The sequence below is a fragment of the Carassius carassius genome, chromosome 11 (genome assembly GCF_963082965.1).
Source record: "Carassius carassius chromosome 11, fCarCar2.1, whole genome shotgun sequence".
Lineage (NCBI taxonomy): Eukaryota > Metazoa > Chordata > Actinopteri > Cypriniformes > Cyprinidae > Carassius > Carassius carassius.
The window spans coordinates 21,432,871-21,455,965 of NC_081765.1; the positions used below are offsets into that span (position 1 = coordinate 21,432,871).

The 23,095-nt window shown below is 37.7% G+C and overlaps 1 protein-coding gene across 1 annotated transcript in view; it reads left to right on the forward strand.

The window, feature by feature from the left end:
* LOC132153013 (citramalyl-CoA lyase, mitochondrial-like) overlaps positions 1 to 20,757 on the forward strand; it is a 62,095-nt gene extending 41,338 nt beyond the window's left edge. The window contains exons 3-8 of the mRNA XM_059562103.1: positions 7,737 to 7,925; positions 12,858 to 12,959; positions 13,642 to 13,735; positions 13,971 to 14,138; positions 18,759 to 18,883; positions 19,855 to 20,757. Coding sequence (XP_059418086.1) covers positions 7,737 to 7,925; positions 12,858 to 12,959; positions 13,642 to 13,735; positions 13,971 to 14,138; positions 18,759 to 18,883; positions 19,855 to 19,950 — 774 coding nt within the window. The 3' untranslated portion in view covers positions 19,951 to 20,757. The remainder of the gene's footprint in view (positions 1 to 7,736; positions 7,926 to 12,857; positions 12,960 to 13,641; positions 13,736 to 13,970; positions 14,139 to 18,758; positions 18,884 to 19,854) is intronic.
* Positions 20,758 to 23,095: the final 2,338 nt, after the last annotated feature.

Below are 23,095 nucleotides of genomic sequence, written 5' to 3' on the forward strand. Positions count from 1 at the left end.
TGAAATAGATCATTTGTTTTAATGTCAGGAGAATTTTTTTTTGATCAAAAGGCATTTATAATGTTACAAATGTTTTCTATTACTATTTCTATTGAACTTTCTATTCATCAAAAAATCCCGCCAGGAGGCAGCAAACTTTTTTCATTATTTAATAATGATGATAATAATAATAATAATAATAATAATAATAATAATGTGTTTCCTGAGCACTAAACCAGCATATTAGGAAGATTTCTGAAGATTCAATGTCACACTGAAGACTGGATTAATGGTTGCTGCAAATTCAGCTTCATTTTTATTTTACTGTATTTTTGATATAAATAAATAAGTGAGTGAGTTATAAGTGATGTGACATTCAGCCAAGTATGGTGACCCATACTCAGAATTTGTGCTCTGCATTTAACCCATCCAAAGTGCAAACACACAGAGCAGTGATAACACACACACACACACACTGTGAACACACACCCGGAGCAGTGGGCAGCCATTTATGCTGCGGCGCCCGGGGAACAGTTGGGGGTTCGGTGCCTTGCTCAAGGGCACCTAAGGCGTTGTATTGCTGGACCGAGATGTGTCTGTGTTATGTTGTATCATTTGGTCTTTTTTTAATCAGCCCTGGTGGTGGCAGTAGATTAAATGATTTTGATGAAAGAAAAATCTCACATGGCTTATATTTTAACATATGCAACCAGTAGTTCATATATCAGCTGTGACTGAAAATCTTGCAGTAAAGCTCCGTAGCAGTGGCTCCCTGTGTGAGAACGTTTGTTTTCTTTTTCTCTAGTATACATTCACAAGTACAGTATGCATTTTCTGTTTGTCAGGACTGACTTAATACACTTTTGTAGTCTTGGATTTCAGTTTGAGCTCATTTGAAAGTGTAATACTTTGGCTTCCTGTCAACATTCCCAATTTACCATAATCTATGCAACCAACTGTTATCCGATATAGAAGCTTTAAATGCAATGCCGGCATTTTGAAGTAATCTCAGATTTCCTCTGCCACACTCTCACTGGGTATGGTTCAAAGAGGGAACACCGCAATGCATTGCAATAGTGTAGTAATGTAATGAGGGTTAGTTAAGTCCACATCTCAAATACTGCAAAATAATACAATTTAGCCTTTGAGATCATCTTATCAGGGAGCTTGCTCAAGAAAGTTGTCCTGGTTCTCATTTGTGGAAGTTGATGTGATCAAATATCATACCAGTGTCGTACCAAACCTTTATGACTTCCTTTCTTCTGTGGAACACAAAAAACACATTTAGCAGAATGTTCACTCTGCTATTTTCCATACAGTGAAAGTAAATGATGACCACATATAGCAAACTCCAAAATATGTGAGCATGCTATATGTGAGGAAAAGACAGAAATGTGCCATGTTTGATAATGTCCATATTAAAATTGCACAACTTATTTGAAAGCCAGAGGAAGGATTTCCACTAAACCAACAATTTCTGTTATTGTGCCCTTTTTTTTGGACCAGTCCAGCAAGTCCAGTTCCCATGCACTTTTGTTGTATGTAAACGATTAGCTTGTACACTTTGCTAAACGTCTCATTTGTGTTTCACAGAAGGAACATCAAGCAGATTTTGAATGACACAAGGGTGTGTAAATGATTCCAAAATGCTTATTTTTGGATGAACCATTCCTTCAAGTAGAAAGGGCTCTCTTCAAATAGTGCAGCTGAGGAATGTTCCAGAGGAACACAGGACGCTCTACTGCCAAGAGAAACAACCAGCGATCTGAGGCGTTCACCCAGAAAATGAATCCCCAGCATTCGTGAACTCTAATAGCCTGTGTGCTGCAAGAAACTGCCTGCCAGTCAACCCTGTGGCATGTGTGTGTCATACATTTGTCATAGGAGCTGTGTGAATGGTGTAGTCATACTAGGGTACAGTTTATTGAAGGGTCAGTGAAGCAGGGTGGTCCCTATTGCTTGGAACTGAATAAGAGAGATGATGACTGAAGAGGAGATTGAAAGCTTTCTTCAACCATCACAGTTCTGACATCATCTCTGCTTTTTATGTTAATTAAATATTATGACATGATAGATCTGTACATGTTTTTGTAAGATCTGGTTTGTGGAATCTGAGGACGTGTGAACACTTGTTTCTTGTTTTGTTTTTCTAATGCACTTTAAAGAGGTAATTCACCCATAAATGCGAATTTTCTCATCATTTGTGTTGTTATATACTTATGTGTGACTAACTTTCTTCTGTGGAACTGTGGAAATGTTCGAGATGTGTTTTGGCAAAAGATACTGAGAAAGAACTATCAAAAAAATAAGCAACAAAAAAAAGTCATATAATCCATCCTTCGGATTTGATGCAACAACCAATTCAGTTTGACGTCACTGCCGTGTCGTGTCCCAGGAGTGTATAAACACAAATGAGAGCCACAGAGGGTAAAACTCTTCCTGTAATTTTAATGTTCATGCTTTGTAAAGACAAATGACACACACCTGTCTTCTGTGAATCCTGTGGAAGGAGCCAGAGTAGTCCAACATAAGCCATAATATCTCACTCACAATTTGCAGCTACAACATAAAGATCTTTCTTCATGTTTTCATCGGGAAAAGGATTCATGTCAAACATAGCTGCGGCATTATATGCAACCAGACACTCATGTGTTATGCCTGATGCACATAACTAAGATGAGTCATGAGATATGTGTTAAGAGTTTGCTGTGTTTTAGTGATATCTGCTTGATCTGGGGGGATTTCTCGGTCTCACAGTATGATGAGTGTTTATGAGAGGTGTTAAAGACTGGCTTCATTCAGGATAAATGGATACCTGTTTCCTGTGCAGAACAATAACACATGATTAGAGATAGGCTTCATTAAGAATATGTTTCAACAAAATTACATAAGACTATGTGTCTTTTTATGTTAATTCATGTAGGATCTACTATACAGCATCACACACTGCCTTTTATAATGTACAGAGATAATTTAAGCCTTTTATCTAACATATTAATACATAATACATATTATGTTAACCAATTTTTATCTAGCAAAGTAAATCGATCCAATTTAGTAGTAGTAGTAGTTTTTGTTTTGTTTTTTGATTTGATCTTGATTTTATTTTTATTTTTTTTATAATAATATTTTATGTTTTTCATTTTCATTTTACATTTAGTTTAGGTTTTAGCAATTTTTCCATGTGTTTTTGTCACTTTTTGGTTTTATAGTCTATAGTTTTACTTCAGTTTTACAATTGTTTTTGTTACTTTAGTACATCAAGCTAAACTATATATATATATATATATATATATATATATATATATATATATATATATATATATATATATATACAGTATATATAATTTTATATTAGTTATCATTTATTCCAAGTAAATAAAAAGTTTTTTTTTTTAATGGGTTCTATAGTTAGTTTTTAATTTAGTTTTAGTTAACTGTAAAAACCCCTCTGTGATTGATTGTGTCTTATAGCATGTTGCTATTGTTATTATTATTATTATTATTATTATTATTAATTTTTATTTGCTTCACATGGCAAACTTGACACAGAAAGGTGACTTCGTTATAAAGCTCTGTCTCTGGCAGCAGGTATGAACAACCCTAATGGCCAACACTCCTTGTACCCCATATACTCCATATAATGCCACTTTTAAAATTAAACACAGCCTTTGCTTTTGTAAGTGTCTAGCAAATAATCTGCTCCCTTGAAGAAGAAACCTGGTTAAAAAAAAATAAAAAAATAAAATAAATAATAAATAATAATAATATAATATATTTTAAAAGGGAAAATAAAACACTCATATAATATTTAGTTTGACCTCATGAAGTTGACAGATAGTTTAAGGACCTCTATTCACTGACATTTGTTGGGGGGGGGGGGGGGGGGTAAGCTATTTGGTACCCTATTTGTGGAAAGTGTCATATCTGGGTTACTGTTATTATTGCAACACAGCTAGAAAAACTTATCCAATCATATTCAGCTTTAAAAAGTTACAAAGATCTTTATTTTGCACTGTTTAGTGTTTTCTGTAAATGTTTGAATAGTATAAAATAATCCTCTCAAGAGTTGCTACCTATACAACTTTGATACAGTACAAAACCCTGAGAAAAACTGAGCTCTGTCATTTCCCTAGAGGCACAGAGATCCTTCTGTTCCCACTCTCATCACAGACTTCCTTTAGCACTTCAGTAGCAGAAGAGACTCTCACATGCAGCCTGCATCACAAGGCTACACTGTTGGCAGTGGCACATTGTTAAGAATTATTTGTTTAGGTTGCAGTTTTCACTGGCACAGCTATCAGATGTGTAGATTGTATTGCTTAAAGGCAAGTTATGATAGCAGACATTTCAAGTACTTTGAGAACAGAAAAAAATAGCGCCCATGAACAGTAGCATCCATAGTTAACCGTGAATACCAGATGTTGAATGTGGCCCAGGGTCCCATCTGAACGCTCCATTACCTTAACCTCTCTTCATCTTCATGGGAGTCTCCATTGCGGCCCAACATATCACAAAACGCTGAGTTTTGAAGAAAAGCGGATATTGTCCCCCTCTCATTATCAAATTACAAACGTCTGTTTTGATTAGCGGAGCCAGTCAGTAAAATTTGAGCTGCCCAAGCAGCACTCTGAAGTAGTAACAGATCATTCCACAGCCTCACAGTGTGAGGAGAAGTGGTGGTTTTCGAGAGACTGAGAGAATCTAGCGGTGAGCCTTGGGGGACAGGCTTCCCTCTCATGCGGAACCGGACAAATGCAGAATCAGATGCTGGATCTGTTAGTCATTCATCTGGAATAGAGCTCCAGATGCCCGGTGTGTCACCTGTCAGACCATGTCCATGAGACATTGTTTGCTTAGATTACACATCTAGGGAATCAAAGTCACCATCTCTCACAGCTCATTACTGGAAATATCACGATCAGTTGCAATGAAAAAAATAAGAATTAAAAAAAGTGAGAATTGTTGAATGGAAACATATAAAATTTAGTTTCTTTTTGTTCCCCCCTCTCACGTTTCTTGCTCCCATTTCCAATAATGCAAATGTATAAGAAAAAAGAAAACATGATTAGACACTGAATAATCCAAATGCAGATCCATTTCTTGGCATATTGCACAGTTGGAGTCCAGATTTTTTAAAAATGCAAAGGATCAGGCCTCTTTTTAAATGAGACATCAGTGTCTACAAACTTTAAAGTCTGTCTTTTGTTTTGAGTGTTTTCTGTACATGCTGTCATGATACTGTGTTGAGCTTTAATGATGGACTTGATGGAAAGAATCAAAGATCCTTCAAACCTGTGATTCTCCTGGTCACTCTGTGGGATGCTGGGAGATTGGGGAAGAGTCTTTTGAAGCAACTAGTTGGACAGGTTTCCATTAATGTAAAACATTTTCAGCTTTCAAAGTACTTTTATTCCGGCTCGGAATGGCTTGAGAATCTTCTTGAGAATGTTCTTTCTGTCAGTTCACTGTGAGGGGAGATAAGCAAGCCACTGTGAGGGGAGATTAGTGGAACATAGAAATTCAAATGTTTTGCTGTCAGGAATATCAGTTCGAAGCAAAACATAGTTATAAAAAGCAGAGAATCGCATGGCATGAAGGTTTGATATAACATTACACAATTCAGTGGTTATTTCAGACTGATTGGTCCATTTCTAGCTACGCTGTCGTCTTTAGACTGATATAGGAGCGTTTTGATGTTGATTTGTTACTCAAAGCCTTGTGTTTTTGCTCAAGAGTGAACGTTGATATCAGCCATTGGTTCGCCAGTGTCTAAGACACTGGATCAGTCTTGGATTATACTGGAGGATTCAAACTGGATCCACCATGGAAGCTTTACAAATGCTGAGTTATGGCTTCATAAAACCTCGGCCCTCCTAATACTACCACTGTGATCTCCAAATACTGTATATAAAAGGCTTTTAAGCGTACACATGACTTCCTATTGAGGATCACTTTGTTGTTCAGTTTGCTATTCAGCAACTCTTACCATAAACTGTAAACTGAGGACCACAATGTCAGTTTAGATACGAGTGTCTAGATTGTGTGTTGGATTTCGACTCTGCAGATGTTGTATAGATGATTTAATAGCTCTGGGCTTGTGTACACTTTCAATTTTGTTATAAAAATGTTGGACAGTGTTGTTATTTTAGATATAGGTTGAGGGAATTATAATCCAGTCTGGTTGTGATTACCAGTTCAAAAGAAAGGTTTTATAGTCCAAGCTTGACTTTAAAGAGGGTTACAGATTTAGACTAGAGATTTACCGTCTTTGCACTGTCATGAGCAATACTGAGAATGTTATTTTTGACACAATATGTAATACCTGTAGATAATACCTGGGTCGCAGTTAGACAACAACACACACACACACACACACAAAAAAGAAAGAAAAAGAAACATAGCATGATATGTAAGGTTATAGATTTTATTAGTGATAATTTTAATAATAATAACAAAAGTAATCATTATTATTACAATATATTGATCAAATAACCTACCATAAAAGACATCCAATACATTTAAGTCTTTCCTTCTATTCATTATCTCTAAAGTTGACGTAAATGCCATGTATTTGGCTGGTTTATGCCCATTATGGTCTCTGCTAGGTGCAGTGGGTGAGTCCATCCTTTAGCATTTTAAACGAGTAGTTCAGCTAAAAATGAGCATTCTGTCATTATTTACTTGTCTGTCAACAACTTCTTAGGAATTAAAAAAAAATAATCACTTTTCCATACATTAAAAACTATACCACTGAGCAGCCCATTTTTGGGTAGAGGTTCCAGTGGACTTTGTGAAGATGACATAGGCAAAGTAGTTCCTCATTCAAGTTAAATTAACCCCTGAGCCTTGGCCTCCCTCCTCTCTTTCTCTTGGGCTTTCTCATCCCTCCTCTGATCTAACCTGACAACTCCTGAGCTACTGTTTCCTTCTCTTGCTTAACTGAGAGCAGATTTCCCTTCAGATGGAGTGCTGTGTTCAGACCAGTGGAAACCTCTGCATTGAGCTGCATCTGGTTTGAATCTCCTGGCGTGTGCTGCTGTTGTCACAGGCTCTGGAACGTGGCTTTAACTTTGATTCTTCCTCCTTCCACTTCCTTTGGTCATGTTTCTGTGGTGTTTGTGTTGAAGACATGTGTTCAAGGCTTTTCACTTTATGGCCTTTGGTGAATCCGCTGTAGTGAGGTTGATCCCTTTCTCTATATCTTTCTCCGCACTGTAATCCCAGGCGCCAACCACCACTTCCCCTGTAAATTTACATAGCGTCCGCTCGTCTAAGCTGATGCATCTTTATCTTTTTACAAGTGCACCCAATGCCCAGTTCAAACGGATAGGAACCATTTTGCATTTTATATAGCTTGTAGTTTTCCGTATATAACATAATATTTATTATGCAACCTAATATTTTTTACATATATATTTATAACAAATGTCCTCCCGTTTATTAGGTAAACACAAATCATTCTCCAGTAGTAAAAAAAGCAAACAATAATCCCTGTCTAACCTTCTTTTGCTCACTTTTCCACATTTGATACCAACAAGCCTGTGTTCTTGGTCAAATAGAGAGTCTTAATTATGTAACATATCCATTCAAGTTTTATTTATTTATTTTTTTTTGGTGGGGGGGTTGCAGTGTTTATCACTGAATACTGCATAAACAATTTGGGTCTTTCATTTTGTGGTGCAGCATGCTTTGGGACATTTCCTTTCTTTGATAGCAGCTGTGGTTTTTGTTTTCTTTTCTTTTTTTTTTGACAGGATGCAGCTCGGAAAACTATCCCAAAGATGTTGGCTGAGCTGGATCTGGGGCGTACGGAGAAGTGTGTGCGGGTGAACTCGGTGTCCAGCGGCCTGGCTGAAGCTGACATGGAGGTGATTCTGCAGGCAGACGTGCTTCCCACAGCACTCATGCTGCCAAAGGTGGAGGATACAGGAGAGGTGCAGTGGGTGAGTGAGCCTTTTAGCATGTTAAACAAGTAGTTCACCTAAAAATAAGCATTCTGTCATTATTTAATATTTCTCCTTTAAAATACAAAAAAAGAGATTTAAAAAATATCACATTTCCATACATATAAACTATACAGTGAGCAGCCATGACTAAAAAAGTAGTCTCTCATGCCATTCAATATACAATTTTCAGTTGTACACATCTATTCAAAAGTGTAGGGTCAGTATGATTTGTTTTATTAAAGAAATTAAGAATTTCATTCAGCAGGGATGCAATAAATTGATAAAAAGTTACAGTAAAGACATTTATAATGTTACAAAAAAGATATTTCTCAAAAATGCTGTTGTTTAACTTTCTATTCATAAAAAAAATTAATAAAATAATAAAAATGTTTCACGGTTTCCAACATTGGTAATAATTAGAAACAGCAAATTTTTTGAGCAGCAAATTAGCCTATTAGAATGATTTTAGCCTATTAGAAAATTCGGCTTTGCCCATCAAAGAAATAAATTACACTTTAAAGTATATTTAAAATGTTAAGAAAACATTATATTTTAAATTATAACCTTTCATAATATTACTGTTTTTACTGTATTTTTGATCAAACAAAATCGGTGTCAATGAGAATAAGAGACTTCTTTCAAACTTTTAAACAGTAGTGTTTTCCCCCAAACTTGAATCAGTACATTTGTAAATGTTGAATAGTGCATTGAGGACTCAGATGTTTCCATATGATTATGATTATATTATAGGTAATGCGACATTCATTATAATTTCATCCCACAAATTGAAGTCTATGCTCTGTCTAATGTGAAAAATGAGACACTAAAAATACCTTGAGTGTACTCTTGCATTTTCTATCCTTTGAAAAGAACACAACACCCTCTGAACTCACAGAGTAAGACAAAACCACAGGTCCTTTCAAAGCAATAATAACAATCTTTTCTATTAGTCTGTACAGAGGGCTTGATCCCTGTAGTCAGGCCCGGGGAGAAATGGGGCTGTATATCTTGGCATCAGCTCAAGAAAGCCATGACATTTTAAAACTAGCTTCACAAGGCAGATGTCACAAAGTACTTCTTTACCCTGGAAACACAGGGCCTCTTCAATAAACCTATACTTGGGATTATTTAGGTCTGGCATTGTTCAAATACAAGTAGGTGGACAATTTAACCACTCATATAGATCTCATTATCAGATGGTTGGTCAGTCAGCCAGTCAGTGACATTACAGATGGTCTCAAATCTAGCAGACATGGACAAAAAGCCACAAAACAATCTTTTCTCCTGATCACCTCCATGTATGTGTGTGTTGCAAGAGGTGTTGAAGATTCTTCTAGACATCTGTTCGTCCATCAAATCAGGGCTTCCTCTGCCAGGCGGCCCCAGGAGGGCCCTGGTGGCCCCCAGAATAGCCAATACACCAGCCCCCAAATCCCTCCAGCTTTTTCCCCCAACCAGCCAACCCAGCCCAAATCTGCAGTATTCAGCTACTCTGCATGACCACTGAAAAGACCTGAAAGAATCTACAATGTCTTAACTAGCTAGATGAAGGGAGGGAGGGAAGTTGAGAGATGGGAGGGGGTCCCTAGTATGTTGCTCACAGTTGGCTTAGACTAGAAGGAAGTTTTTAACTAGCAGTTTTAATTAGTGCTCATATATTTCTCGGGCCGCTCAATGTTTCCTCCCTTTTTAATTGCTGACAGGTGTTCATATTTTTGTCTCTAATTCTTGTTCACTGCCATTTTGTCTATTACTTTATTACTTTTTGTTTTCTCAAAGATAAACTCTTAAGTGGCTCTTAAGTGATTCTCTTAAGTGGCTCTTAAGCATAGTCCATAAACAACAGTGTGTTTTATATATATATATATATATATATATATATATATATATATATATATATATATATATATATATAAATGGAAAAAAAGAGGAATGATTTGACTATATGGTTTCAGGAATTCTCTCTATCTACTCTCACCCACATCAAAAATAAACCCATTTTCAAAGTAAAATGACCTACAGCATCAACCATTCACTACCCACTTAGGCACTCAAAAATCAATACAACCTCTACACATACATCACATTTGGTAATACAATGTGTGTGAATGCATTAAAAAGTGCACATATATGTAGTGAGGGTTAGAACATGCTCTCTGCATGCTTTGCACACGGTTGAGCTCATAGCCGCAGCAGGATACGGGAGATTGTGAGCGGAGAGGAAGTCATGTAGCACTGACCTGACATGGGCCCACTGCTTTGAAAGTGGCGTGAGACAAACATGAAAGGAGAAGGCGTTTATCTCTTTCTCTTTTTCTCCTTTTTGCTTTCTTTAACAGCTCTGGTCATTGGACAGGTTGGATATGTTGTCATACTTGGATATACAGAATCCTTACCAGGACTGACCATGGTCATGTAGTTTCTGTAAAAATGCTGTAGTTATTGCAGCTTTTGTTGCTGCTATATATATTTGGTATTTTTGTGTTCTTGACAGATATCCTCAAAAAGAAACAACAAATCTGTTCAATACGCATTATGTAACAAAATTAGCCATTTCCAGTTAATTCCTCTCAGAGGGACCGTGGATGTGTTCCACTATTGGTGTGTTTCTTTGTGCAGTCTGACATGGCAACATTGGGCAGAACTGCTTTATTTTTTGAATGTCAAGTCATTTGCAAGTTAAATAACAACATAGTAAACTGTTTAAAACAGCAGCATTTTGGTGTCATTACGAAGTTGGTATTTTTTTTATATGTACTTGCTATTCCAGTGGTGTTATTATATGTTTTACTGTGGAATGAATTAGGGAGCATCAAGTCACAATGGAGCTTGTAAAAGTTAAAGTGCTACTTTAAAATCACTGTAAAATAAACACCAGCTATCTAATGCTATTGTGTACTGTAGCATTAAATATTTCTGTTATCCCTTGTGTGTTTCTGTCTGTGATGATCAGTCAGTGAGTGTCTAATCCAACTCAAAACACAAGTCATATCACTAAAAGCCTGATTATCTCTCTCCTCCTTCTCTTCTTCTCGTCCCGGTGGCCGACCCTAAATCCCTCTGTTGTTTATTTTCTTCCCTTTTTTCACGTAGATGAGCAGAGGAACCTCCAGACTGATTTGTTGCTAAAAGATGGACTTACTTGTTTCCTTTTGTGTGAAAATCTTCTACTCTCCCTTTCTGTCCTCTCTCTGTGTGCTTGTTTGACTGACAAGGCTTATTGGACTATAACAGGCATATCTCTTCCCCCACCCCCTCCTTTTGTCTGCAGACAATTCTCCCACAGATTCGGAGCCGTGTGCATTCTTTGGTCGCCACACTACTGAGTCCTGAAAGGAACCAGCTCGAGTCCTGTCCCTCCACGTCCACTCCTAATTCACGCCCCCCCCCCCCCCCTCCACCACCACACGGTGAAATGAGCACTTCAGCAGGCCGGAAACATTTAATCTGGCTCTCTTTTGAAGAGCATTAATTGAAACTTATCCACTTGCCGCCTTTTTCGCTCTAGCGGCTCCTTCGCCCCAAAATCTGGATCATGGCGGATGGGGCACTTATTGCACTTATGTCGAGAAGTGTGGGTTTTGGCAAGCTGCCTATAGGGACCACAAAAGCTTGTCACCTGAGAGTGGTATTAAAATTTGCGCAAGTGTGGTTCAATGTTGAGTTCCCCTCCAAGATGTGTAAATATTGAAAAGGCAGATCGGTACTGAAACTTTCAGCACAGTAAAAGCATACCTTTAATTTGTTGTCACTCGTCAATGTCCTAATGGCGCCTCTCCATGAAAGGCGTGTGACAGGGCAGAGCTTTTAGCTACATAAATGCTTAAGTTTAGTTAGTTATTTTGCGCAAAAATCGGGGGCTGTCGGAGAGGGCAATGTGGAGACTGGATAAAGAGATGGTGAGGAAATGGAAGGGCCGCCAAGCCCTTCCCTCTCCCTCCCTTTTCTCCATTCGATGGGAATATTATGCTAAGCCGTTGGCGTTTTTATGTTGCCATAGTAGCATTACTCCTGCAGGGTTGTGACCTCAGATGATTACAGTACAAAGCTTATTGGGTCTTGAAAACCCCTTTGAAGATGAAAAGTCTTTGAATGGTTTATATTTATGCAAATCTCTCAGATATGATTTATCCTACTGAGATTGAATGGGGAGATGATTAAAATTCCCCCATTAGAAAAAACTAATAAAACAAGTGTGTGTGGGATATTTTGGCCTTTATTTGGAAAACTAGCCTTGACGTACCTGAAGTTATTTCAGAATAGGGGCACAGGGAATTACACTTTTCTGCTTTGAGTTTTTCCCCCTCTTCCCTTCCTTTCCCTTCCCCACTCCTTTTATTATATTTTTTTTTTTTGTACAGGCTTTAAAAGAAAATATCTGACAGAGGGAGCTTTTGTGTGTTTCCAGATGATAGATTTTGGAATTTGGGCAACCCCACTGGCAGTCCACGGCTAGCTGTGAACTGGTCTGTTGGAAAAAATCGGAATGCTTTGGTCTTCAAAGCACCAAACTTCATTTTAAAGCTTTCTTAGGTAAGCTCAAACATTAGCAGGAAAATGAATAGCGCGGAGAAGTGTCGTATCACACGTCGCAAGTCTCACGAGTCTGTCCGCGGGGGGAAGCCGAAGCTCTGCATAAAACTGAAATGAAATGCGCTCCCAGACAGCTCAAATCTCATCCTTTTCAAATTCAGTCCTCCTTTCTTTGTAAATCCAGACGGGAACCTGTAGTATATCTCAAGGGCCTCTAAGAAACAGGAGACTGTGTGAATCCTGTCAAGTTTTTGAAGTAATATTTCTTTTTTCTTCAAAACCCTGAGTCAGAGGTTTTTTAATTTAATTAGGCATGGCATTTGAGTAATGTTGTCTCTTTAAATGAGATTTAAAGTGTTGTTTTTGACTGTGTGTGTGTGCGTGTGTCCATTTCAGTTTGTTGACAGGTTTCAGCGAAACTTCAAAGGCAGAGAGCTTGAGGAACCCATCCGCTTGGTCACCTTTGTGGAAACTGCTGTGGGTCTGCTGAATTTTAAGGTAAATAGCAACTTTATAATTTGAATGAGAAAATATAAAATTGCACCATCTGAGAAAAAAAATGGCCAAAGTCATGTTTTTTTTTTTGTCCTCTTATAAAACATGCAGCTCCTCTTTTCTTTTTATTATCAGCCGTCCCCCCCCCCCCAACCCTCTGTTGTGCTGGCTAGATTGAATCCCAGAGCCAAGACAGGGAAATATTGCAGAGTCACAGCAAGAAGTTAAATTAATTTGGAACTCATCAAAAGCATTCAAGAAATTCCATCTGCTCCGTGCCTGACACGGTCATATCACATTCCAGACTGTCTCTCACTAGTCCTGCTTCTGGGGTTAGTTACAGCCTTGGACGGTCTTCACAGATTTCCACATTCACGGGGACAGAGATGGCCCATTAATTGTGTGTGTGTGTGTGTGTGTGTGTGTGTGTAACTTTTTTAATATATAGTTCCATTGTTTTCCATTTCTAAACACAATATAAAGAACAAAGACATGGACATCGATTAAGGGAGTTTTGGGGAAAATTAGAGTCGTCTAACTGGGTGACTTGATAGACTGCCAAAGTACACATGCATGTGCACACACACACACACACACACACACACACACACACACACACACACACACACTCTCTCTCTCTCTCTCTCTCTCTCTCACATCTCTTCATTTTCTCTTTCTCTTGAAGGCAGTGTGTGAAGCACTTCGAGATCTTGGGCCAAAGGCAGGTCTTCATCATGACGGAGTTGTCTTCGGGTCAGATGACTTCTGTGCCAGCATAGGTCTGCTATCTTTTTAATTCACTATTTATACACATTTTTCTTTTTCATTCACTTATTTGTTGAATGACATACCACAAATAATACAATTTATTTTAATTAAATAATGAAAAATATGCATTTTTATGATAATATGTCATTAAAATCCCTTCAACTGCAAATTGTTATCTCATATATGATGCTTTGGTTTGATAAATTTTTTGTAAAAATCAGATGTTGGATCTCTTTTCACCTGCAGGAGCCACACGCACTAAAGATGCTAAAGAACTCCTGTATGCTCGGCAGAAAGTGGTGGTCACCACCAAAGGTTTCGGTCTCCAGGCGATCGATCTTGTTTATATTGATTATCAGGATGTGGAAGGACTGAGGCAGCAGGCCAGAGAGGGTGCACTTATGGGCTTCACTGGTATGCTGACTGCAAAGTCAAATCATTTTTCATTTCTGTTCAATTACTGTATCACATCCTGGCCTGGTCTTCCTTAAACAAAATGCTCTTTTGGACTCGGATGGTTTAGGATCTCAGTAAAAATGCACGCACTTACATATGTATGATTGCAGGTAGAGCATATACTGACTTAAATTGTTCAAAATGTTTTGGTGTGCATCAATTTTCTTCAGAGCACTAATAATCGGCTGAAGAGATTTACTTTATAATATTGTAGTTTTAAAGGAATATTCTTGGCTTAATACAGGTGGAAAGCAACAACTTGCTGCTGTTGCTAGAGCACAATTTGTATTTAACCTGCAAAATTTCTCACAAAAATGTATGTACAAAATTAATTACATTCCATAAATTATATATAATTATAAATATAATTACATTTGATTAATTGTATATATGGGTTAGTGGTTAGAGATTAGTGAGGGTTTTTGTGTATTTTTTTAGCATTTCTCTCCCTACAATTTGAGCATCTCTACTTTTCATGTTTTTCTGGATATCTGCCTTATTAGTGCTGACATCGTTGTTATATTTAAGAATTTTCAACTTTTTATATATATAAATATATATATATATATATATATATATATATATATATATATATATATATTTACAATTTCTATATGCTGTCCATATTGCATTGTTTTTTTTATTTATTACTTGAGCTTTTAATAACATACTACATATATGAAACTTCAAAGAAAGTTACCAGTTATGTTTAGCAGTGTATGCGTGTGTGCATGTTTCTTTATTCATCTGTGTCTGTGTATCCATCACTTACAAGTGAATTTATGGGAGATAGATGTATGTTCACTGCTCAGCACTCTGTGTGGGTTTGTAGCCAGGCAACGTGTGTTTGTGTGCGTGCGTGTGTGTGCGTGCGTGTGTGTCCGTGTGTGCGTGCTTGTGTGTGCGTTTGTGTGTGTGTGGAATCCTGGTGAGCAGGTAACTGGCCACGGGAGGCCAGACACAGCCCTCCTCTGAGCCTCTGCTAATGAATATGTAATTGCTGTTTGCAGAATACACACTGTTCTCCCTGCACATCTCTGTATACACTAGCACTGCCATTCCTCCAGAACACAGCACAAAGCTAAAGATCATTCTCTTTGGTCCTGTCTTCTTTTTTTACATCAAAGATCATCACTAATTCCATCTAGTATGTTAAATCACTAGGTTTAATTTACAACAGCATTTTATTATAATTTAATAATGATAGAATTGCAACTCGGGTAAAAAAAAAGGCATTTCATACAGAAACTATTTTAGGAGCATTTATTTGATTAATTAAAAGGCATTTACAACCATCATAAAATAAATTACCACGATAACCATAGTCTCTTCAAATTACCAAGATATTATTACTAATGTAAAATAATAATCAATTATTATTGGATCACCTTCAAACTATGTAAAAGGCTTTCAGAATCTTTCTGACACTTTTTGCTTTCTTCTTGAAGCTTGAAATTGCTACTACAGTGCACTAAATTAAAAAAAATTACTTGTAAGTTTTGTATTTTGGCAGATGCTGTGGTTAACATGCTAAAATTAAATAAGCATGTGATCCAACTAAATGATTTACTTATTATGATTATTTTTTCGGTTTGTGGCATCCCAGGTTATCTATGGGGGTGCCACTGCAAGGTTGTGTGTTTTTATTTCCCCAGCTGCCAACCCGTGGGTTGGTTGTGCCGTGTTGCAGTCCATCAGCCGGGCGCTCTGTTCAGCAGCCTGTCATTAGGCAGGTGGGATCGGGTTTGATGACTCTCTTCTGCCTCTCGTGCGAGTCTGAATTGGAGCATCTCCTCATGTAGCATGCGCTGAGCTCACCACCCTTCTGATTGCCACTGCTAGTCTGAGGTCCCTGTGTCGAGAGGCCTACAGAAACACAGTTTACAGTTTTCCCCCTCAGTGTGTGTGTGTGTGTGTGTGTGTGTGTGTGTGTGTGTGTGTGTGTGTGTGTGTGTGTGTGAGTGAGTGTGTGTGAGTGAGTGAGTGTTTGTTTGTAGGCAGTTGAAATTGCATGCAGATAAATATAGGGTAGGGAATTTTTTTTTTTTTTGCAAGAGCAAATCGATCACTATATTATTGCAAATACTGCAATCTGAGTCTCAGAATGCTTTTTATAAATAAAATTGTTAGTAGTAATCACACTTTGTATTTTATAAACGTATTTTATGTATTATTAAAAATATATATTTCATGTTTAGGAAATGTTTCTGATTTTAATGTTTTAAAATTTAAATGAGAACATTTTATTCAATGAGCTCTTAGATTTCGAATACTTTATTTAGGCATTTTATTCATCATAAAAACACTTTTTAAATATTTTTCTTAAAGTAAATATATTCCTATAATAATTGGGCAGAATACTACAACAGGTACATATTCATCAACAGACAAGCAGTTAAATCTGCTACAAAACAAAAAGGCCAAAAAATTACAAATTAACAGTCAATTTTATTTTCTCCTCTTTTATGTATAACTGCACACAATTGTGTCTTAAACATTATTTCCCTGAATTCCTCATCTGTGAATTGACCTTGACCCATATTTATTTCTTTAGGAGGAATTTTAGTTAACTACATAGATATGGTGTTGTGTTATGAATAAGAAAAAAAATGGTTGGTCTCTTTAATATTTTTTCTAGTATATTAATTTAGGTGTCAAAATAGAATTGTCCTTCTTAATTTTATTCAGTATTCAGTGTATCACTTTTTTCCGCCTTTTTGATAGATTCAGTCCATCTATGTGAGATTTTGAGAATCACCTGACAGTGGCACTGTAGCCAAACCAGATGGCACCTCCTGATTGGCCAGCTGGCATTGGGGAACATTAATGATGCACAGCAACCGTCCAATAGCAGCGCTGTGTAAGGGCCCACTACCCACTTTGTTCACTTTGTCACTAGACGGCTCAGAACAGACAGCTCCTGAACAGGTGGCAGTCTGGGGAAGAGGCATATTTTGTTGATGTGAGGGAACGACCCCCTGCCAGTCTTTTCTGGGATGGGCATCACAAACATGGACCTTGAGCCTCAGCTTTAGGGTGTTGATCCAACAGGCCGTCTCCTCCAGAGCAGCAGAGGGACAGGACACACACACTGGTGATTTTTCCGTCTGCAGCACTGTTGGCTCAGTAATAAACACAGTCACCAAGCTGGTTTGCTTTATTTACATTGAAGCGCATGCTTAGCTGTCATTGGTTAACCCGACGCCCCATTCACTCCCAGCTGCATCATCAGATTGTCGTATCTTGCAGCATTTGGCTTCGACAATGTGTAAAAGATGCAGAAAGTAACACCTGTGCTGTTGCAAGACTGTGGTAACATATGACTGACATTACGCTGCAATATGTAACATTGTGTGCTAAATTATGTGGGAACTCAATGGATAACATATGGCAGGGGCTGTTTCAGAGGGGTTAACTGGGGTAAGAGCCACAGATGGAGCTAATGGTTTTCTCATGTATTAAATTCTACGGCTGTCAGCTAGCTACCTTTCCGTATTTGTTTTAAGAGACAATCTGAAGCAAAACATAAGAGATATTTCTCAAATGAAGTCTCATCATCCAGAGGTTTGAACATTGTCTTGATTATTATGGTGCATTGCTGGACAGATGGTATTTTTGAGAATAAGGTTTCTGCCATCATGACCATAATCCGTATTACTTTCTTAGCTGATGCCGTAAAGCATGGAGGAAAAAGAAATATTTAAAAATGGCATCCACATCATTTTAGAACGGACTTGCATAAATAATAATAATAATAATTATTATTATTATTATTATTTTGTATCATGTATTATTGTATTTATCAATATAAATGTTAATATGAATAAAATAATACACTAATAGTAAGGATGATAATATTAGTTAATATAAAATTGGGTTTAAAAACCAATGGTAGTTAGATTATGGATGATTTCATGTTCATCTGTTTTTCACCCCAGCATTGGGTCATTAACACACATAGCTGATCTTATGAGAGGTATCAGTTGCTGTCCATGACATCTATATCTATGTGTATCTGTGTATGAAGTGTGTGGAGGTGTCTGCGTGTGTGTGGCTCTCATACAGGCTTGTAATAAAAGCAGCAAGTCAAGTCTCACAGAGGCTGCCTCAGATTGGAGTGTAACTAAGCGTGCAGTGAAGTTTCAGAGTTCAACGGGGCATGAGGCGAAAATCGGGATGACACCCATAATTCATAGCATCCTCTGTCCCTGCTGTTTCCCTTAAATTCATTCTTGGTCAGGGAGCTGTACTGGAGGAAGAGGAGCAAATACCCGCCAGGGCCTTTGTTTCTCTGGAGCAAAGCCCTTTAAACGTGGAGGAATAATCTGAGATTAATTTATTAATTTTTTTTTTTTTTTGTATTTTTACAGAATTTTTTGGCTTGTACATGTTATGATCGGTGGTTTTAAAAAAAACGTTACTGAAGTATGGGTGTTTAACCATTCAAAAATATTTGATATCCTTTTTTACTTTTACTGAGACATGGCCAGTTAAATGTTTTTTTCTCTTTGTAATATTTATTTATTTATTTGTGTGTCGTTAGGGATCGATTTATTTGTTTGTTGCACTTCTTTCTAGGAAAACAAGTGATTCATCCCAACCAGATCAAGGTTGTTCAAGATGAATTTGCCCCCAGTCCAGAGAAGATCAAGTGGGCCACAGAGCTGATCGCTGCTTTCGGGGAGCATCAGAAGTTGGGAAAGGTACATGTTGAGTAGTTCCTGAGTTTCCACAGAGATCTGTGTAGCATCAAGATGCCCTCCATGACGCAAACTGCACTGTAGCTTTTGTCTGAGAAAATCAAATGAGGGGTTGAATATTTTAGTTCCTAATTTAGTGCATCATTGAGTCCTGTGTTTTCTGCTCGGTAGGGCTGCGCGTGTCTGAGATGTGCTAGTAATGTACAATCTGCCAGTAATTCCTACGCTAAGGATGGCCTGGGGATGTGTCAGCGACTTTCTCCCTGTTCGGGCTCTTTGCTCACAAACTGAGATTCCAGGACACAGTTGCTAAATTTATTCTGTGTCGTCTTGTATATTTCTATGCCCTCTTGCAGATCCTTGCAGATTTGTTACAGAAAATGTTTGCAAACCTCCCACCTGAGGTTTTACTGCCTCTCAACATTTTTAGACACTCTTATTACCATTACATTACATTTACATTTACATATTTAGTTTCTTTGATGCATATGTCATGTAATTATTGAAACACTTTCTTCTTAAGAGGTTTGGACTTGGTAGGCTGATTGAAATATCCGGCTCAGCACAGTAGGAATATTTATTATGCAAATAAATGACTTCCAGCTCTAATTCCTGCATCTGTCAAGAATATTTCAATTTTCATTCTCATGATTCTTAGGCTTTTTTTAACGCATTGGCAAATTCCCAACCAACTTGAATAAAACAGGACATTATTGATTCACTACATACCAATAACAAAAACATTTAAATAAATACTTCCCTTAAAAAAAAAGAAAAAAGAATTATATATGTATTATATACACAAGCTCTCTCCTCTCCTCTTTTCTAGATTTTCTCTTGGGAATTAATGAATAAACATCCTATTCTTCTTTGTAGTGTCATATATGCTTTGCAGCTATGTAGCAGGATATGTTCTTCTAGACAATATCTGCCTTTATTTTTATTCAACCATTGTTCTGTTCTCTTCTCCTCAGGGGGCTTTCACCTTTCATGGCAGTATGATTGACATGCCATCTCTGAAGCAAGCTCAGAACATTGTCACAATGGCTTCAACTGTTCAGGGAAAGTGAGCCAAACCTGAGTTCCTCAGACATCAAAATTTGCACGATGCTGGCTGTGCTGTGCACTTCACATCAAGAGCCAAGAACGACCTGTGCATTTGTTTAACCAGCAACAGCGATGATGTTCTAGTTGATGTGTTTATTTTATCTTCTGAAATTCCTGGTGCATTATCAGCTTATGCATTAGTTTGCATTTGTGTGTGTGTGTGTGTGTGTGTGTGTGTGTCATGCCCACCCCCTGCTTTCAGGGCAGATGATTGGCCATAGTAAAGGTTGTGCATGCCCAAAGAAAGGGCAAACAAACAGAGCTGCCCTGCCATCGAGCTTCCATTCAGCCTGAAGGCTCCTCCAGGCCTCGGAACGTCAAAGCAATATTTGCCAAGAAGCCGCCGCAAATTTACTAAAACCAACATTGAGAGAATGAGCCTGTGAGCCCGCTCTAAATTGCAGGCCTTTGTTTCAAAGAGTCTCAGCAAGGCAGTTTGTTCTTCAGGACAAGGCTTGAATGTATCTGCAGCCTGGCGTAAGCTCTACGCAGTGTGCCACACGCTCACTCATAAACACGTACACAAAGAGCTCCGCGAGGGCCGCTCTATGTAAATATCAGCAGTTTTCCATGGCTTTGTTTCCCAGTCAGTGGTTCCCATCTCTCTATCCAGCTTCGAAGTCACCATTAACATGGCCAAGTGCTCAAAAGACATGCCGCTGTTGTCCATTTCACCAGTGTTTCTCACACACACTTTGTCAAGAATCCCTCTTTTGAAATAAAACTCCAGGATGTCATTCCCAATGAATGACCTTCCTTTCCACCCTTGAGGGCGTTGTTGTTGTTTTTATGTTGGGTTTGTCATGAATCCATCCCTCAGTATGCTATACTCCTGCTCCTTGTTGCTGGTCTCCCACTAGCTGATGACATATTTGGCAGAAATGTCTGAGGTGGATTTGTCTGGGATGGGGGTGGGAGGAATGGTTGATGGTAATAGAGGCTTCTGTGTAAAGTGGGACTGAATATGGCGTGATCAATAGTGTCTGTAGCGAGCAACTCGGCCCGAGCTCTTTGCCAGCCTCGGGATGCAGACACAAAGATGGAAACCTCTGCTGTGAGCGGCCTGGCATCCAGCCCACACCTCTCTGCCGCCCCCTCTCCCATGCTCTCTGCCCTTTGCACTCATTTATTTTTCATTTTCTTTAGAATCGACTTTTTGGATTTATTTATGTCAGACGAGCCCTTGAATGTGCACTTTAAGCATGTCTTCAAGATTCTCAATCAGAGCCTGAGACCATAGGTTAGTAGGTTAATAAGATGAGATTCATCTAGAGCCATCATGCATTTAGTTAGCCATTTATTTATTTTTTAAATTTGCTTGTATTTTGTTTAAACACAATTTATAAGAACAGAAATATTGAGCTATTATATATATATATAATTCACCCTTTTTTTATCTTTTTTTATTTAATATAATTTTTTCTTTTTTTTTTTTACCCCATAGCCTTCAGTTATATGGACAAAACTGTTGGAAAGTATTTTGTTTTGTGTTCTGCAGAAGAAATAAAGTCATACAGGTTGGGAGGGTGAGTAAATAAAGACTTTTTTTTGGTGGAGGGGGTGAACTGTCCCTTTAACAGCCCATGCACACAAAAGATCTTAGACAATGACCTCTGAACTTCAGTCACCTAAGGCTTTAGAAAATAAGTGAGATTAGATTAGACTATTTGGTCGCCGATTGGGTTTTTGTGCCTTTAAAGCGTCTTAGTAATAACTTTTTGGTGAAGTGAAATTATATTCAGCACTGCAGTTAAGCCTGATGCATGCACTAAATGCACCATTCATTTTATTATGTTGAAACTGATCTGTGTAGCCAAAGATTAATGGTTTAATGGAGTTGCGGACACTGCTCCATAGATCAACGACATGCTACTTCCTCCCACTTCTTTGTCATTTTTCATGACATTTCTATTATGCATGTAAGTTGACATAATCTTTTCAGTTCACAAGGCGGAATTATTTAAATACATTTACTAGTATTCCCAAAGAGAGTACAATACAATTAACACGAAAAGGACCTTACCTAATCTTGACAGCACTCAATTAGGCTTGAAACACAGTCCTGATGGCTATGTGCTGAGATTGCTCTCATAAATTATCTGATATCAACCCAGCAGAGAAAATGAATGTATGCAAAGTGCTTTCAGAGGAAAATTAAAAGGAAACGTTTTACATATTTTTCATTAATCTCAATGGGACCCGTGTGGCAGGGAGGATTTTGCCTCCCCTAATTTCTCGCCAAAGGATCTCCCAATAATGACTTCATTCTTTTACTAGACAATATATGACAAACTCATTTCAACAAAGATAATTCCCCTGCAATAAAAATAATCGTTTACAACAAGAGCAGGCAGGAACCATTTTGGAAATAATATGTAATTGAAATGAAATAGAATTTATTGGCTTTTGGGTGTAGCCTAATGAGTGAACACTGAACTCTAGTCAAATGTCTGGCGTTTTTTGCACTTAGGTTACGTGAATTTGCTGGAATATCATTAACAGAGAATAACATAAACCACTGTGGAAAATGACGCAAATGCATAGCTTTCAGTGACTTTTAAGATAAAAAAAAGTGTAGCCTATGCCTTTAGCTCTTTAGAGAAAGTATTAACAAAACACTACAATACAAATTGTTATTACTTCTGGGATATTAACTTTCTTAACACTCCCTTAGGGATGATTATAATAGTAGCCTAACATTAATAATGGGCGTAAATTATACCCGCGTTTTTGTTGTCATGTCTGCATTTTATCCATTTAAACGTCTTTTAAAACCGTTTCAAATATCTGTGAAAACTTTATTTTATTCCTTAAATTATTCGAGATGGACCTAAACCTACAAAGAGAGAGAGAAAGCAAAATGGTATGATTTGGGTCTCATCACTTATTTTTATACGTTTTCCTTTATTTTAGATGCAATGCAACGTGTTAAAATATAGTGGGTGATTTAATTACATTTATTTAATTTAATTTACATTTAACTTATTTTAGGCTAGCTATATAAACTAGGGACAGTCAGAACTCTTGTTTTTATGTTGTGTAATTGTTCTGGTGCAACCTTACACGATCAACAAGGCGCGTGGGGAAAAAGAACAGTTATTTTTGGAC